At 42.5% G+C, this 19,833-nt stretch overlaps 1 protein-coding gene across 4 annotated transcripts in view; it reads right to left on the reverse strand.

The window, feature by feature from the left end:
• DMXL1 (Dmx like 1) overlaps positions 1 to 19,825 on the reverse strand; it is a 135,339-nt gene extending 115,514 nt beyond the window's left edge. For all 4 annotated transcript variants that reach the window (XM_019554955.1, XM_019554953.1, XM_019554954.1 and 1 more), the window contains exons 1-2: positions 19,715 to 19,825; positions 155 to 280 (exon numbers count right to left, since the gene is read on the reverse strand). In XM_019554955.1, the coding sequence (XP_019410500.1) occupies positions 155 to 280; positions 19,715 to 19,801 (213 nt within the window). In that variant the 5' untranslated portion in view covers positions 19,802 to 19,825. The remainder of the gene's footprint in view (positions 1 to 154; positions 281 to 19,714) is intronic.
• Between the last annotated feature and the right edge of the window lie 8 nt (positions 19,826 to 19,833).

The raw sequence follows: 19,833 nt of genomic DNA on the forward strand, positions 1-19,833 counted from the left end.
GGATTATATGCATGATCTTTAATTAATCCACTGACCTGTACACTAGTTTCTTGTCTTAAATGGAGAGCTTCCCTACTCCTGGAAAATCACGTAGTATCTCTAGCAAATTAACTCATTACGGTCTGAACATTAGTAGCAGAATTATACTACATACCTTGCCTTGCTGCATAGAACAGTCCACACATCCCACTTGAATATTTCCATGTTTTGCTCCAGGGATTATTTGTAGTCTTTCAAAATCAGTCCCCAATACCACAATATCACATCCTGATGCATAAACCTGCAAAGAGAAAAACAGAATGAGTTACAACAAACCTAAAGTTACTTCAGAATTCAGTGGTGAGTCTATTACAAATGAGCAGGATAGTTTAGGTATCCTCATTAAGATCTGGCTTTAAAGAGACTATCCTTGATTCATCACCATGTATATAGACTTACAATCATCAAAGTAACCATGAGAGTATCTCTGGCCCAAGAAGCTTACTCTAACATAGAAGCAGAATTCAATTCAGAACAGTCAAGACATAAGCAGGAGACACCAAAAGCAACATATGACAATTTTTAGGAGAGGATTTTTTTCTTTGTTAAAAAAAATAAAAAAGGAAAAGGTTGCAGAACAACAAACACAAACTGAGGGACCAACTAGAAAACAGGATGCAGAAAAACAAGCAGAGATGGAGATGTGAAAAGCTTTTAAAAAGATGGCAAGCTTTCTTTGGGCAGATGTGATATCACATCTGCCCAAAGAAGCTTGCCTGCCAATGTCTTTAGACCAAGACGGCTACAACCAAAGCCCCTTTAAAATTAAGATTTAATACAGGTGAGGAAAGGAACAAAGATGTCAGAGAAAGATACCACAGAAAAACCTTGATATTTTGCAGAGCAGCTTCCACCCTAAAAAGATGAGGGTTTGAAAAGTAATCCAGGGGTACGTAGAGCTGCAGTTAACCATTATGCAGAAAAGCTTAAGTGCGCCAGCTGATTGTGCTGGCCATAGGAGATGCATGGGAGGGGCACAGGGAGGCACATGTGCCCCCTGAGAGCACTGGTATCCCCCGACAGCATGCGCTCCAGCTGGTAAGGGAGCACGGAGAGCGCTCGTGTCCCCCCTGAATTTGGCTTTGCTGCCAGCTGGCCACTGGGGGACCACCCCCGGTCATGCCCTGCTGGTGCCCCCCCCAAACTCGGGAGGCACCAGTTGCCCATGGTGCTGGCTTTTATTTTAAGGAGGAGCTCCAGCTGAGCGAGGAATCAGTACTCTTTGAAGTAAAAGGTGCAACAAGGATCATAGGAAAGTAGGGATGGGAAGGCCCTCACAAGGTCATCTAGTCCAGAGGTTCTCAAACTGCAGTCTGCAGCCCACCACTGGTCTGTAGCCCACCACTGGTCTGTGAGCTACAGAAAGGTTGCTGAACAAATTGAGAATATCTGTACTTGTAAGGTAAGACTATTGATATTAAAATACAGGTTGTGTGCTTTGATTTGTAGAACAAAAAAAAAAAAGTTTAAGTGGTCCACCGAGACCCTCAGCAATTTTCAAGTGGTCCATGAAAAAAATGTTTGAGAACCACTAATCTAGTGGTTCTCTGCTCAAGACAGGATCATGCCCAACTAAACCATCCCAACCAAATGTCTGTTGGAACCACTTTAGAAAAGTTTCAAGCCTGGAGATTGCACAGTTTCTCCAGGTAGCCTGTTCCAGTGCTTGGCCACTCTTGCAGTTAGGAAATTCCTCCTAACTCCCACTCTAAATTTTCTGGGCTACAGCCTGAGGCCACTGCTCTTAGTCTTGTCCCCTACAGCCACAGAGAAAAGCCCATCTCCATCCTCTATAATATAATCACCACGGATCCTGGTTTTCTCTGTTTAAAAAAAAATTGCATGTTCTCTGACATCCCCCAAAATTCTCCAATTAAAAAACACCAAATCTGCTTTTCCATAATTAAAATAAAATGTTACTATCAAGAGAGAGCAAGAGCTACAGAGAGAGAGAGAAAGAGAAAGAGAGAGAGAGAGAGAGAGAGAGAGATATCTACATATTAGGTATCAGTTGAACACAATATTTTCTTGACATATTTATAATTTTAAAGCAATTCGGAAGCCTACCAGTGCCTCAATCATTGTAATAAATTCTAAACACCTATATATTTTGGCATTTGACTTTGAGTTCATCATGGAAAAATTGGAGCTCCTCCTCCTGCCCCCCCCCTTCACTTACATGGACATAGATCCAGCTGCAGCTGTCCCCCTCTGCTGCTTTCTGGCACTGAGCAGCCCTGATATGCCAGTGCACTGCCCATACCATTGCCCCTCAATCCCAGGCCACAGCCACCCCAACGTTACCAGTGCCCCTCACTCCTGACCTACAATTTCCCACCAGCCTGCAAGAAGAAACCCTTAGTTTCCAGTGTCCTTCTCCTTTAAAGGAGAAAGTCCACGTCCTTCTATGGCAAATGGAAAACATGGAACCTTGATAATCACCCTTCAAGTATTTGAAGAATGTTATCAAACACCTGCTCAGTCTCTTCTTCCTCAGACTAAATAAGCCTAGTTCTTTCAGCCTTTCTTCACATATCTTGCCTTCAAGGCCCCTAATCATTTTTGTTAGCCTGAGCTGGATTCTTTCCAAACTGTCCATGTCTTTCTTCAAGTGTGGGGCCCTAAAACTGGACACCGTATTCCAGGTGAAGCCTCACCACTGTTGATTAGAGAAGAAGAATCACTTCACTTGATTTACAAATGACACATCTGTCAATACAACCCAGTAGCTGTTGGCTCTTTTTTGCAACAAGAGGACACAGTTAGCTCATATTCAGCTTATGCTCCAGCATAACCCCCAGGTCCTTCTCTGCAGTATTGCAACCAAGCCAATCATTCCCCGATCTGTATTTGTGCATGCATTTCATCCCAAATGCAGCACTTGTCCTTGTTGAATTTCATCCGATTGACTGTGAACCATTTCTCCAGTTTATCCAGGTCATTCCAAGTACCAGCCCTCTTCTTCAAAGTGTCCGCAATTCCACCAACTTTTCCAGGTACAGAGGTCAGGCTAACCGATCTGTAGTTTCTCAGATCTTTCTTCTTCCCTTTCTCAAAGATGGGCATTATAGTTGCCCAGTTATGCAGAATCCCATAAAACCTTCACAAATTCTCACAAAGGATACCTAGTAGCTGCAAAATTACCTCAACCAATTACTTCAGTACCCTCTAGTGCATCCCATCTGACCCTGCCAAATTGAAAGCATCTAGTTTATCCTAGTAACGCCTAAGCTGTTCTACCATTATTCTAGACTAGTGGTTTTCAACCTTTTTTTCCATTTGCAGACCTGTACATGAACAGTGCATACTCCCAGTGGCTGGGAGGGCACAGCTGTGCTGGCAGCAGCAGTGGGAGGCTGGAGGCAGGGAGCCCAGCAGCAGAGAGCGAGGAGCTCCTGCAGATGCTGCCAGCCCTGTTGGCAGCGGTGGGGGTGGGTGGTGGTGAGTGCTGATCAGGGGTCAGCAACCACCCGCAAGCACCTGTGGTCAGGGGCAACTGTGGACTGCCTGAAGATGCTGCTGGCACCACCACTGGCAGTGTGGCAAGTGGAGACCACCTGCAGGCACTGTTGACAGTGTCGGCAGCAGCTTTTTCCAGGGGGTGCACTGCCATGCTCAGGGGGTGCACATGCATCCACATGCACCCCCTACACATCACCCTGGAGACCCATAAAAATATCAAATGGAAGTGCAGACTACTTTGAATTTTAAGTGTGGGTAGTCACACACTTTTGATCACAGTTTATCTTTCACTGACCCCTTGGCATAGTCAGCAGAACCCCAGGGGTCCAGACTTCACGGTATAAACTAATATTCTCAGTTGTTTGTCTCCTTCCCTAGCTCTGCTGCCAGCTACATTAATCAGCTGGTTAACTACCCCTGTTTGTGAAGTCTGAAGCAAAAAAGGCCTTAAATACTTCAGATTGCTCTGCAGTGTCCATGACCAGATTGCCTTCCTCATTCCATAAAGGGACCTGTGGAATCTCTGGTCTTCCTCTTACTTTTGAGATACCTGAAGACCTTTTCATTACCTTTTATGTCCCTTGCCAGCTGCATCTCAAAGTATTCATCCTTAATTCAGCATCCCAATGCAAACTAGGAGGGTTGTATACCAGCTGGATAAATGCACTCTTAGTTCTACTGCATGTGGATTGGTACGGAAAAAGGAGATGCTGGAATAAGAAGAAATGGGATGTACAGAGCAAGAATGAATGCCTGCTGTGACCAGGACACGAACCAAGTTTCCATCAAGATGACGGATACATGAGGATGGTGAAGAATTAAAAAGGAATTCTGAAACAGAGAAAAAACAAAAATGCTTGCAAGTACTTTGTTCATCTGTGACAGGCAAGATACAGAAGGAAAACGGAGTAGGATTTAATTATAAAAAGGCATTGGACAAAAGGTATGGACAGGCATCATATTCCACTCTCCTGTTAGAAACTGGAAGTGTACAGTTTCTCCTGCAGGAAACATGCTATCCTGGGAGAAAGATGTTCTTCTTGCCTTCCCCAGGCTGGGGTCACTTCAGTCTAAAAAGGTGCAGGAAACAGGTACTGCTGGACTCCTGGTCTTGGGGAGGGGTGGAAGTGTGGAAAAGATCCCCAGGTGACTCCAGTCTGGCGGAATGTATGGGGAACATTCCCTTGCTGCCCAGCTCCTCCCAGACTGGAATGAAACAGTAGCTGCTCTACACATCTTCCCCAGACCAGGGTGAAGTCTCTCAGGAAAAAAATTCTACCCACAGTAACAATGAACACCTGTCTATTGCCAATGTTTCAGACCTACTATGTCTACAATATTGAAGCCAGGACTCATCTCCAATAGATTCTTTTTTTTTACCTTGAATTGAGTGACGATCTCAAATTAGCTAGCAGTTTAAATGTATGTAAAGACTAGGTAGGGACTGCATGACAATTTGATTCAAACTGCAACTGTTTCTTTTCAACTAACTTAAACTTTAGAAAAAATGATGAAGATTAAATTGGAGAGAATAAAGAACATAAAAACTTGGGAATCAAGATAAGGATATAGCCTTAAGAGAAAGATTAAATTAAATCATGCAGGAATAGTTACATAGAAAGTACAGAGTTTGAGAGGAAGCCAACACCTGAAATGAAAGGGGAGACTGGAACATTAAGAGAACCATGAGAATATGGGAGTGGATAGAAGTAGACTGTCACAGGATAAATGTTTTTAACCTACAACAAATATGAGTGCAAAGACATACACAGACCCTAACCCATGACAAAAACAGCCCAAAAAAGCCTTGCCAGGAAGAAAACAGTACTGTTTAATTCGTGGACATCCCAAAGGTTGTCCGCACATTTGTGGCAATACAGTCTCTTAGGACGAGTGACCACGGTGGCCCTCCAGGTATCTCACAAGACAGCACCTGCCCACCCTTCCCATTCACTCTGATACTTGGACCAAAAATCTACTACCCAGGGACGACAGGTCACAGATGGCTTCACACATCTATTTATTCAACCCAAGGAAACCTGCTGGCCCTAAAGGGCCTACAGACTGGCCAAGACCTCCATGGAATGAGGAAAGAACAACAGCAGTTCTGCAGCCCCAAAACACCTTGCTGTACACAGCTGCCCACAAATCCAAATCAGCATAGACTGAAAAGCGAGTATAATTAACTAGAATGATTCCCTTCTCATCCTAATTTAAAAAGGGGGGGGGGGAATCAAGAAACAATCATGCTTGCTTTGATCTACTGATGCCCAATATTAAACTTACAAAGATTAATAAATATTGAGGCCCTTCCCCATCTCCAAACATTTTCATTCTAAATGCCTTCTTTTAGGGAACCTCTACTGCATTATTAGCAATGAACTACAACATTTGTCGGGTAACTTAAGACTAGAGCAAAAACCAACCGCATGGCCATGAGCCACCCTCCAATGTGCTAACCCTACTCCTTGAAAGCTAGTAAGTCTAGGATTCAGCCTATTCACATGAGAAAGTGGAGGCATAGGAATAAGAATCCTTACAAAATAGCTCAGAAAATTGGAAATACAACACGAACATTTCTTAGAGGGGACAGAAGTGTGCCGAACATTGTCTGCATCACTCTGCTGAAAATGATACGTAATATTTCAGAAGTGCTTTTAGGAAAAGTGTAATACACTGGAAAAAATATTTTTAAAATGTTAAGCATGCATGTAGAAATAGTTTACTGAGGCAAAACTAGAACAGCTCTGGTAGTATGGGCAAAAAATCAGTGAGAGAAAGAGCTTTGTGGTATAACCTCAGCAGAGGAAAGCTTTATAGCAAAGGCATTTCCAGAATTTGGCAAGAGGTCAAGTCTACTTCAAAGGAAATACATTAAATTGTTTGTTATTTCAAAACAAGTAAGAGACTTCTTCCCCAAGTAGCTTAATCCCAGTGATGTGCTTGTGTGCCCCTCGTAGTAGTAAATGTCCTCTTCTAGGACAGGGTTTGACAACCTGCGGACCGAATCCAACCTGTGGAGTCACTGGAGCAGGCCCATGGATAAGGAGCTTCAGTGCTGGCCCCTTCCTCCCTGGCTGTAGCAAAGAGAAGCAATGGCAGTGGGTGTTTCCCCCTATGACGCAGCAGACAAAAGCAGCAGTAGCAATCAAGTCCTAGGACCCGCCTGTTTGCCTCTGATCTGAGCTGGATCATTCCAGCCCACAGCCTGATAAGGTTGCCCACTGCTGTTCTAGGGAGTGAGTACTTTGCATGCTTGTATGCTTCCTCTCAAGGATATAAAAACTTGGAGCAACCCCAACATATAGCCCTTAATGCCGAATCAGAACAACCCAACATCTGAAGTGCTACATGGTTTATACCAGAATTTAATGGCCCTGAAATTATGGCCCATAAGGCAAGAACCAACCCTTCAAGTGATTTCATCCAGCCTGTGTGGCTCGGAAGTTGGCTACAATTCAGAAATGGGGGAAGCAACAGCCAGATCACAAACACATTGGCACCAATTTGGCAGCTAGGGGAAATCAATAGCAGCAGCCTGTATTCAGACTAAGCTGTGTTATTTTGGCCTGTCACTCCTACATGGTTACTGACCTCTGCCATAGTTAATACTTTAATTTTATAGTCCTCAACCTCTCCCAAGTAAATATATAATAGTTCCAAAGGAAATAGCAATTTGTTTAAACTGTAGAAACCAGGATTTTCACTAAATTGCTGAACCTAGATCACCAGGTTTTTAATCAGTAGTGCTTAATTTTGGGGTGTTGGAAGAAGGACGCAAACACTTCCACATTTGCAATCAAACTTCCAGTTGTCACGCAGCCCCATTTCCATTTCAAGCCCATCTGTAGTAACTGAATTTCTATCGGTTCAAAACCCCACTTCGAACTGCTACAACTCATGAAGGGAAGCTTCGAACCTGGAAATGATTTGAGGTAAGAAAGGTGGTGAACCATAAGTTTGCATGTGTCTAGCACCCCACCTAACAAGACCTACTACTCCCCACCCTATACTAGGCTCCTCATGATACAAATCATATCCTTCCTCCAATGACAGTTAGTTAGCACTTAACACCTGCAGCAATATTGTAAGGTCCAATTCTGCTCCTAGACACTGATATTACCTCCTCAACCCCAACTACCTTGTTCCAAAAGAAAAAAAAAAAAAGAGGTTGGGGGCCTATATTAGATCTTGAGTTCCCCAGTGTGCACATATGCTGCATTAAATTTCACATAGTGACTTGTTTTAACCTGTCTGGCGACAGGGTTAGCTAACTTCTGAGTAGCTAGGGGCTGCAAGAAACTCATCACATGAGCCACTTGCTGCAGGAGTTCCCTGGAATACCCAACACATCGCTAGCGCAGCCCGCCCACATCACATAGGCAGCTTAAGTTCATATCTAACTTCTGGAGGAGTTTAGTTCCAATGTTCACAGACAAATAATCCCAAAGCGAGCCACATAATTCTCCAAAACATACCATGAGGTACAGGCTTTGTATGTGCACAAAAAATAACTTTCAGGCCCCTGCAGATGAGACAGCATTCCAAATATTTCTTTAAAAGTCTGACGATTCTATTTTGACTCAAACTTTTTCTAACTTGACTAAATAGTGTCTTTAGAAGGTCCCTGTGAGACAAGAATATATATGGAAATTCAAGGTAAAAATATTGTGTAATGATAAAAGGGAGAATGAAGTAAAAATTTGCATGGGAGTTGCTATTATGACCAGAGACTATCATTTTAGAGCTTTATAATAGGTACCGTTCTAGTTCTGTTGACTCAAAAGCACAACTTTTTGTTTTCTGAAGCCTCATCCGGTTCAACCACATGAAATTCAACAGTGTTTCTGGAATGAATTGTCTGATATGTTTTTAAGTACTGGTGACAAATGGGTTGAGAATTTTATTAGTGTGTGACCAAGTTAAATGTAGTTTTCTACTTCAGAGCAGTCTATCATCAGAAATAGGTGCACACTTCAAGGTGGCACTAGAATGCCACTTCAAAGTTTGGAGCAAAAATAGTATTAAAGCACTTGATTTAGAATATATTCCTGATCACAAACTGCTTTGGAACCAGCTTTTAAGCTTGTGCCCGTTTTGAGTTTGTATTTAAGGCTCCCACCCGTCACCCGGTTGCAAATGGGTACCATGGTTCTGGGCTGTGGAAGTAGTCATTGCATTGTGTAGTACTACCCGAAGAAACTATGGGCCACTTAACCCTTGTTTGCAATGTCCTTCACATCCTCATTCTTGTGGGAAGAGCTGTTTTCTATGGTTCTACTGAACCCCGCTGTGGATATGTGAAGAGGGACAGAGAAACAATACAGGTAAACAACCTGGAAGTGAGTTGCTGACCCTACTGCCTTTGATAGCCAAGTCAGCTCCCTTCTCAGTTTCTCAGGTCAGTTCTATTCACAAAGCAGGTCTGGAATCCACAGCAAAAACACAGAGCAAAAGCCTCTATCCTTTTGTGGATGCTAGGAGAGGTAACTTGTGCTCTAGACTTCTCAGCACAGCAGCCCACCCTATCTTCTTCAAACACTCACCTCCTGGAGCTCTTAACTCTCTTTGTGGCTCTCTAGAAAGTCATTAGGGCTAGAAGGGACTTCCCAAGATCATCTAGCCCAGCCCCCTACTCAAGGACGTTTCTTCCCTGACTAAAACACTCCAGTCAAGCTTCCGTCTCAAATGAACCAACTTCCACGTTCCCCTGTTAGGACAATTACTAAGTCAGATATTGTTCTGAAATGTCAACAGTGGGTATGGGCGAGACTATAAACTAGACTTCAGAGTAAAGCTATGCCTGAAAGCCAATTCCTTCCTCCTGAATCTCTGTTTCTGCAACCTATTAAATTAAGCCAGTGATCCATTATAACAACACTTTCAAACTTTCAAACTGTATTTTGATAGAATTTTATTTTGCCCTTGAGCCAGCTTGCTAAAATCCCTTTGGATGTATTGTTACTTACAGGTTGTGGGAAAAAAAATGTTAAACGTGGTTGTTTCATAAGATTCTGAGACTACTTTCAGTGATGGGAACAAGACATAATGGGAGAACGGATTAGTCAGGAGTTGAGAAAGAGGAAATGTACATATATGCACACACATCCAATACTTTACCAGGGTAATCTGCAAGGGAGGAAAGCTGGGGCTGCGTTTCATTTTCTTACTTTAATGTACAAACAAGCCTTAAAAGGCCTTCTACTTTCAGTAAGTTTCATATTCCTTCCTCTGGCTGAACATTTCTGCCTTTCATAAACAAGGAAATCATGAGATGTACTAGACAGCATGAAAAATGCAGAGATCTCAGCACCTCAGTGGTCTGACCACTTTACTGCAGTCACTACAGCAGTGAAGACAATATGGCAGCTTTGGGAGAGCTCCCAATCTAAGGGGCAAAACATAAAAAGTTCTTACTTGAAAACTGAATATATGGAGAATGGCTGATGCCAGTGCTGGCCAATCAGAAACAGGATAAATATCTCAATTATGAATTAGGTGCCATCAATAAACTGGCAATAAGGCATGAGAACCATGGAAACAGGCAAGTGGCTGAGGCTTGGTACAACAGAGACTGAGTGATGACAATCCTAGAAACAAGCTAAGCAGATGCTATGGTAGTATTCTGGATGAACTCCATTGCCCAATGGGCGGACAGAGAAGGTAGAAAGCAGCCCGGGAACTGAAGCTGGGACCCTGTAAGCTGGGGCAGGAGCCATCTAGCTGCAGCTCCTCCTCTTCTACTCCTCCCCCCTCCAACCTGGAGCAGCACAGCAGGGGCAGAAAGAGAAGCTGCTGGAGGCGGAAGAAGCCAAGTAGTACCTGGGCAGCTGCAGCTGCACTGGGAGCAGCGCTGCCAGGAAACTGTGCACTCTGGCTGGTCACAGGGCCAGCGGGCACAGGCTGCCCTGGGTGGGAGCAGGCAAGGCATGGCCCTATGTGGAGCACTGTGGGAGCAGCTGCAGGCCAGATCCAATCAACTGGCAGGCACCTACCTGCTCACCGGCTGGATCCAATCAGCTGGTATGCCAGTTCCAACCCATGGGTCATATTTTGCCACCCCTGTTCCTATTGTATTTCCCTACCACGCTCCCCTTTTTTTAATTTTGTCTGCAACTGATGCCTTGTTTTCATGAAATACAAAAATTTCTTAAGAATATGAAGTCACTTATTTGATAATTTGTTAACATCTTAAGAACAGACCTCAGAGTTTAGTATTTTACTACCACTAAAGACTTCACTATCTAAAATACCTTATTGAATCCAGCTCCGTACCAGCTTTTGTCACCATGATCGGGGTAAAAGTTTGCCAACATACTTGTGCTGGCAAAGCTTTTCTAGGATAAACTACACTTCAGCATTTGTGACATCTCTTTAAGGTTAACTAAACCTTAAATGCTGGGTTTGGTGCTGGGGGGCGGGGGGGAGGGAGAGAGTAGTCTTTCAGTTCACCTTTAAAATGTCCTAGGGTAGTTGTGAAGTAATCATCTCCGTACAAATGACACAAGCAGAGACTGTTGACATTATCATGCTCTTGGAATGTTTATTAAACAACTTTTTGGTCACTTAGTTCACAAACAAACAAGGCAAAACTAGTTCAGACTACAGAAAGAAAGATTTTACTAGCTAGTGCCATAACAAAACGTCCAAATTTAGAAAATGAAATATCTTTTTATAGTTGTTAAGAAAGAAGGAAGTTAGTTTGCATATAGTAATTGGGTTTCCACTTAAATGCTATGGCCTTCTTTTCCAGACCTCAGCTCTTATCCCTGAATCCTATTATTTCTTTGAAAAGGATTAGCAAATGTTTTCCTTTTAAGATAACACTAATGCAGTTTTACAGATCTGTTAATGGAAGATAATACAGCCAACAACTTGAACTGCTGCAACATTCTCATTTCTTCCTTGACCTAAGCCACTCTCTAAAAATAAACAAAGTAATCCTTTTGCACCTAGATTCTTTATACATAATCAGGAAAATCTCACTTAGGTTATCTAGTCTTGGTACAGATAGTTTGAATAATAAAATATCAAGTATCTGATGCTAACTAGCAAGACGATGTAGAATTCAGTGCTGAAACCAGAGAGGCTCAGAATGGATGGGGTAAGAAGGGAGGAACATGAGAGAGAGCATCCGTGTGTCTTAAACTAGATACACAGCCCTAGAATTCTGTACTGTTCTTTAAAATAAAAAAGCATCCAAACTAAGACAGACAGTATTTGTTTATGGTGACTCCAACTGTATCACTAATACCACTCAGGACAAGCTAAGATATCTATAGAAACACTCACTACTTGATGCTCCACAAATTCTTCAATTTTACTTCCATGACATCCCATGGTTGATAGTTCAGTGTATGATCTGGAATACGTTCTAAAAACACCTATGATCCTCTTATAATCCACTTGGCTTCCAAAAAAAGTGTTATGGGGTTGTGGCAGAGATGAGAATGTGAAATCCAATTTCATATCTGCACACATGATGCACAAAATAAAAAGCCCTCTTAAATACATTAACTTGGGACCAGGTTGGCAGGCCATTCTCGTAAGAGCATCAAAAGAAACTTTATGTCAAGCCAGGCATTGTCTCTCCCTGATTTAGTCCTTACATGTATTACTAATGATTTTATACGCCAGTAAAATTAAGCTTGCATTCGTTAACAGACGTCTAAAAATATAGATTTCTAAGATGAGGAATATTCTATTCTCTAATATTTTTCTTTAAAAAACCCCCACACAACACCTGTTATTTCAAGTAAAATAAAAAAGGGTATCTCAGTGTACCTGAACAAAGAACAAAAGCATTATAGCATTTGAAAAAAGGAAACTCTGATTTCCCTATGGCATAACAAGCCTATTTCTATTTCCTGACTGAACAGATAAACTCTTAAACGGCTCACTAGTCAAAGGCTAAATAATGTTTGTCCTGAACTACAGACAAGCTTTAGAGCAAGAGACAGATAGAAAAGCTAAACATTTATCTAATAAGCCATTCTACTAATGCAAAAAAAAACAGGTGTTAATTTCCAGAGCCTGGTCCTAATTAGGGAGAAGGAAGACCAATATCCAGAATGCAAGTGAAGTTCTTTTTGAAATGGTTTCATTGCCCACATTTAACAATATGCACGCTTTGCATTTTCACCCTTATTATTTATGCAAACATAAATATTTACTAATATTTTATTGTAAATATAAATTATTTCCATAGACTGTGTTCATTACTTTGGTATACTTTTGTCTCTGGAGATTAATATTAAGCTTGATAAACTTAAGTCCTACTACATACCATTTAATATATGCATGCCTTTAAGGACCTATTACGAGGTTTTACAGAAGAAATCAGACTTCATAGGCTTGATTTACATTCTTTTAAAAAGTAACATTACAGTATTTACAATTTGAAGGTTTTGATAAGGAAACCAAAGACCAAAACATACTAAAACTGATTAAATTGATCTAAATTAGATGCAAGCAGCATGTTTGGTGTGAAGGAAACTCAAACCAATCAACTGGAGAAAATCACTGACTAAGCACATAAAACCAGAGCTTGCCGAACAATATACCACCTTTTGACAGCTTTAGCCTCTGCTGCAGATTCAGACATAACAAATCTACATTTTCTTCATTTAAGCATTTCATTTAACATAATTCAATAACCATTTCATTCAAAATTAAAGAGTAATTGGCAACTGAACACACCCCACCCCGGAAAATTTGCTTTCCTTCTTCCAATCTATAACTAAAACTATGTCTAAGAGATGGAGATCTAATTGAATTAATTTTATGCAAATTTCCATCCAAAATCAGCTTGACAAAAATCATGAGTGAAAATTTAATCAAACAGGAAATAAGAAATGCCACATGCCATTGTGCAAACTTAAAAAACTAAGAACTGACTAAACATATGTCAAGCTACAAAACTGCTTGAGTTTTTATACCATATGATTTCAGTCTGTCTCGATGGTTTCCAAATGAGTATCAATCTTTCTTTAAAACAGTAAACTAAAAAAAAGTTAAGACCCGCTATTTAAATCAATCTACCCTGCCACCAGTTTTCTGTTGAAGTAGTCATTCCAATAATGAGAATGAAAATGGAATGTGAACATTTGTTCCAGTAAATCCCTAGTACTAGTTAAGAAAAATATGTACTGTAGTATGCATATTAAGCCATATAGCAGTTTTCACTTTCTCCAACATCTCCATTAGCAATTAAAACATACTAGCATGTCCCAACCATTACTGTTTAAACATTTTTTGTAGGTTGTAGGATCAACGACTGACGTGGTAAGTTCCCACAGTACCAAAACTTTTCAGAAAACTAAGTCACTAAAGGAGAGGTGAATAAGGAAATATCTGCAAAGCCATTTAACACAGTTTGGACAGTTACAAAAGTATTGATTATTCATTTTAAGGTTAAAAAAATTAAACAGAGCTCTAATATCAACTATCACAGAAGTATCCAGGCCACATCATTTTAAACTCAAATACTGCAGATTTGATAAAGATAACAAGTAGAAAACAAAGAAAGCTGAATGCTAGAGTACTGATTGTTTAAAATATACACCACTTTATTTGTGGCTCTGTAAAATGACAGTAGTAACAATAATAACTACCTCCCAAATGAAATGGAATACTACAATCTTAATTGAACTGTAGTTAAAATATCAAATATACATTAGGCACAGCATCTCATAAAGAGTTAGCAGTGACATTCTGAATTTATTTCTGAGATATTATTTTCTATAACTACTTATCCCTCAATTATGAACCATTATTGTAGGTCAGACTTTGCTTAACATTCTTAGAATATCCTCCCCCTTCCCATCAAAATAGTTTATTATTGAAGTGACTTCGTCTTAAAATCACAGCCTTTTAAAGAAATACCGAACACTAAACATTTGTACATTTTTTATTAACTCTTGATTAAAGTGTAACTACATACAGCTCTCCACTGTTGTTCTGCAACCTCCAATTTGTTGTACTTCACATTTACAGAACTGCACAGCTGATCTAGTGATACAGATACTGCATCTGGTGTATGCAATCCTGGATGCTTAAACAGAAGCAAGTGCCAAGGACCGCTACAAAAAGCCTCTGCCGAAATTTGAGGGAGAGAGAGAGAGAACATGGAAGACACCTGGAAGTAGTAAACTTAAGCATCTCAGAAAGAGAAAAATCATAGTTCATGAATACCTCGCAAAAGAGTGAGTGTGCCCTAGAAACTGAATGCATTATTGACATGGATTTACTCTGGTTTCAGCCAAATCAATATGCTGCCCAACTTCATTCAAATTGAAAAAATAAATTACACACATTCAGTCTCAAGTGTCTGTTAATTTCCTATGATACTTTTCATCAGCCAACAGATATTTCAGAGTGTGCATGCTATACAAGATTTCTTGGGTCACACAGATATCTGTACTTGCTAAACATGTCGTTGGAACTATTTTACCACTATGAAATTCTTCCCAAAACATACTTTTCTTTAAATCTACTCCCCACCAACCCTTAAGAAATGCCTTTTGTTAGGAAATAAAGAAATAGTACCTGTTCTACCACCAATCTGTCATGAGAAGGGAAACTTTATAAGGTTTCATAAATCTGAATTGCAGTCCATAAAGCACTTATCCAAAATATTATTACATGCACTTCATTGCCTTTTTGATACTTTTCTGCCAGTTTTAAGGGTGGAAAAAAGGGGGGAGGGGAGTTGGCAGTGCTCGCTTTTCATGTTATTGTAAATCAAGAAGAAAGCAATATTCCAGCTGGCTTTCCTTAAATATTCAGCTGATTTTGAGCCAAAGGACCTTAACATCAAATAAAACATTTTGCAAGACAAAACAAAAAGTCTACCGATTTCAGAATTCTACAGCCATATACCACATTTGACTTTTCAAAAGATTACAGTAGATTTTGAATTGTCAAACCTGGGATCATGCAAATGTGAGATTTGCAAACACAGAACAGTGCCACTCAAATTCCAAGTGGCCACAGGCTGGGCCAGCCCCAGAGGCAGCAATGGAAACCAGAAGCTGGAGGAGAGAGGGGGAGCCCAGAGGCCACAGTGGCCTAGGGCTGAGGAAGAACAGGAGGCCATGACAGCAGCAGGAAGAAGATGGCCAAAAGAAACAGCACTCAGACCCATGGAGGAGAGTGGGGGAGGGCAGGAAGCCAAGGAAGTAAGGGCAGTGGGAGGCCAAAGGCCAGAAGTTAACTCACTGTTGGACAGCTCTGATTTAGAACATAACCAACTGGAGGAAGGTCTCAAACAGGAATTAAAGATAACTGCCATCCTTCTTTTTCCTAAACAGGAATTAGAGATAACTGCCATCCTTCTCTTTGCATAGTGCTAAGCAGGAGGGACACAAGGCTAAATGCTAATATGAAAACATAAGCTCTAATAATTACATAAATGTCATTTTCCCCTATTCTTTAACTTTACTGTATGCAATCTGTCAAAATGAGGAAGTAAAAATGCTTGAAGATGTTGGGGGGAGGGGTGAAAAGTTAACAATCAGATTTCCCAAATAAAAGCTGAAAACAAGCAGCATAGCACTCATGAATATTTTTACTTGCTATTTTCATTTTGCTTTGTATGACATTCTAAAGAACTGCCCACATTTAACTTAAGATAAGAGAGTCCTTTCATACTACTGTTCATTTCTAAGTGATCATGTCAATTTAGTATCTACAGATGGAACAATCATTCCTTAAACAGTTTTAACAGGAAATTTAGACTTTCTCCTAAAATAATAAATAGTGGAAGCAACCCAGTTTAGTTTATGCACCATTCAAGCAGGTGGAGAAAACTAACAGTTATATATGATGAAACGGAATTAAAAAGGTAGCAATCACAGGCACTTTTATTCCTCAGATTTGAGGATATGATTAAAAGAACTGTATTAATGATGCTCTTCTCTGCACTGATACTTAAAGGAATTACTTTAATGCACATACGGGAATTATTATGACTATATTTAATCAAAACTGCTCTTACAAACTAAGCTTTTAAAAGTAACTCAAAGAAATTCTATTTGGCTTATCATTTTTTGCCAAGAGCAGAGCGCTAGTTCCTGATCACTGTCCTAGTTATACAGGCTGCAGTACTGTGTACAGCATAGCCACTATGGGAGGGACATGAAGGATTTTTTGTTTAAATTGTTAGCGTGGGAAAATAATTCTTCTAGCTTGCTTAACTCTGAAGTTTTCCATATCTTGTGTTGTCCTTTTGCACGACAACAGGAGGAAGAAACATTTAAACAAATAGAAAAAAATTGGCAAACTGAGTCGAAAGCAGGTGACTTAACTATTCTTTAAACAGGCTAGATATGAGTTCAACTATTTCTTTAATATAGACTTTTTTTTTTTTTTTTTTTTACTACTTCAACTTTTGTGCACCACTTACAGGTTCTGAATCTGCTGATTCTCAGTCAGATGCCTGGGACAATACCAGGCCCAGTGAATTCCTCAGAGCTTCCAACATTACACTTCCTGAATTATCATTATCAGAATCTCAGTTAACGAGTTTGTCATCATCTTCCAAGGTCATAGTAAAATTTGCAGCTGACAGTTAGCATGGCGGGGGGGCAGTGAGATGCATGTATGGACTTACGAAGAGTCCCTAAGCAGAACTCTAGTCTTTCTCCAATATAACTGGAAGAAGCTTAAATTAAGTGGAAAACCAAGAACGTCCCCCATTTCCCAGGACTACCTTGACACTACTGTTCCAGAATAAAACTGACAGATGCCAAATAAATTATACTTCCTAGTCACTGCCATTTAGCGTTACAACACTGAACCTACAATTAGCTGTGTTCTTTGTAGTTTCACCAATGCGGTATTTTCTGCCAAAGATTTAATTAAGCATAGAAGCATCACCACTACCAGCATGACGTTAACTGAAGGAGAGAGGAAACAGGTGAGAACGGGTTTCAGATGGAAACCACATGAAAAGCAGTATCAGAAGCATGGAAGAGAAAGCAAGGGATCAAGGGGCCCTCCAAGGTGCGTGGGTGCATGGCTGTACACAGCTGAAAGTGTGGCCACGCACAGCCTTTCAAGGCCACCCACCAGGAGAGGCTGGGGCGGGAGCCTGGTGCTGGCTCCGCCTGCTCTGGGGAAGTGTTCTGCTCCCCCGCATCACCTCGAGGAGTGAAGAGGCACGTGGCATCGGGACTGGTGAGCAGAGCAGTCTCACAGAGCCGGAAGAGCCTCGCTGGGGCAGGCAGCAGCTCCTCCCCGAGGTGAGGCAAGGCAGGGATGGACGCTGGGGCTTGGGCTCCGCCAACTCCAGGGAAGCGCTCCACACCCCAGCCCTGATGCGGGGGAAGCAGAGCACTTCCCCGGAGCTGGGGAATCCTCACTAGCCCCTGGCTCCTGCCCCGGCCCCCAGCTCCAGCCCCTGGCCCCCTTTAGTAAGTGTCCCACGCCAGACCGAGGTGGTGCGCTCACAGACCACTGCTCCTTAGAGGGAACATTACAAGGGATGTCTTCAGTTTAGACTGGTGATCAATTTAATCTTTTGAATTCCCAAGTCTAACTGAAATAGTCAGCTGAACTGATAGCTGAAAGAAACAGACTACCTTTCTGTAAAAAAGGATGTAGAGGCAGGAGTAGAAGATTTTGGAGTGTAAAGGGAGAATGAGTGAGTATACGAGTAGAAATGAAATTAAGTTGAATATGGGTTTCTGTACCATCAGGGGCTGTGAATATTCCCTTAGCAGGAAGTTCAGAAATGCTCATTTTGAAGTTAAGGCTTTTCAAATACAATTTAGAGCTGCTACACTGAACCCCCCCAAAATAAAATCATCCCCCACCCAAAAAACCTCAATATCTTTCCTTTTAAAAGTATGCTAAAACTAGTCACCAAGGTCTTCAAGTAGTTTTTACTGTGCCATCTTTAATGACCTATAACCCAATGTCATTCAAATAAAATGGTAAAAGCCAGTGTTCCTGTATGCCAGCCTGAAGGAAATTTAATTATCTGGCAGAAAGTTGCATCTACAACCGGACTTTTTGCAATCTGATGCACAGATATACCTACTGCCACCACAGTTTTACATTGCAAACTGCAGTAAGAGTGGGCTGCTTGTAACAACTTTGCTTGGACCCAGATGTTTACTGCCCACTTCCCTTTTTAAATGATTGCTTTCACTTACATAATGGGATTAAAATAACCTTCACTGTTCTACCTGGTGCTTAGTTTAGACCAGGTATTCTCAGGCAGGGTGTTGAGGTACCCAGATCCTTTGACAGGTACCTGGAGGTTTGAGGGATAAGCAGGTGTGCTAAGCAAAGAAGCCAGGCTCAGGCTTGTCCCTGCCTAGGTGATCCCCTACTCCTACAGCCCAGCCCCTGTAAGGAGATAAGCACTGTTAAACACATGTTCGTTTTGGAAATGGGGTGCCGTGCAATTCACAGAAGTTAGGGATGGACCTCAAGTCTTGAGCCCTCCCCCTCCACCCCCATCTCAAGTCTTCAAGCCTAGGGACAGCAGGGGGGTTGAGTTCAGGGACTACAGGGAGGGGGGACAGGAAGGGATCTAGACTCCAGGAACTGGGGCGGGAGCAGAGGTGGCCCCCCCAAGTCCTAAGATGCAGGGGGCAGGAAGGGGCCTCATATCCGGAAACTGGGAACGGAGGGCCCTTGAGTCCAGGGACCTGGGGGCCAGGAGCTGGCCTCCAGTCTAGGGACTGGGAGGACAGTGAGGGGAACCTTGAGAACAGGGAATGGTGGGGGGGAGGGGAGCAGGGAAGGGGTCTCAAGTCCAGAGACTGGGGGAGGAGAAAGGGAAAAGGGGGCCTTCAAGTCCAGGAATGGGAGCAGGGGGGCATGGAGGGGCTCGAGTCCAGGGATTGGGGAGGGGAGTAGCAGGGGGCCTGAGGGGAAGTCTTGACATGAGGGGAAAGGGGGGGCACAGAGAGGGCCCCGAGTCCAGAAACCTAGGGCAGGGAGGAGGACGCCAATCCAGGGACTGGAGGGAGGACGCCGAGTCCAGGGACAGGGAAGGGGGGGGACAAGGGGGGGTGCAGAGAGGGGGCCCCGAGTCCCAGCCAGGTGGAGAAACGCCGGCTCGGGCCAGACCCGCTTCTTCCCGCCGCCCGCAGGAGCCAGGCACAGGTGCGGTGCCGGCGGGGAGGAGCTTCACCCGCCCCCGGCGGAGGCCGGGCCGGGGGACGTTGCGGTTTGCAGGCTGCGGCCGGGCCGGACTCACCGTGACGGGCCGCGCACGGAGGCTGCCCACGGAGAAGCAGTGGTCGCCGGGGTTCACGGCCCCCGTCAGCACCTGGTGCAGATTCATGGCGGCGGGGTCCGACTGCGGCCCCGAGCGGG

The sequence above is a fragment of the Crocodylus porosus genome, unplaced genomic scaffold (genome assembly GCF_001723895.1).
Source record: "Crocodylus porosus isolate Cpor-Errol unplaced genomic scaffold, CroPor_comp1, whole genome shotgun sequence".
Classification (NCBI taxonomy): Eukaryota; Metazoa; Chordata; order Crocodylia; family Crocodylidae; genus Crocodylus; species Crocodylus porosus.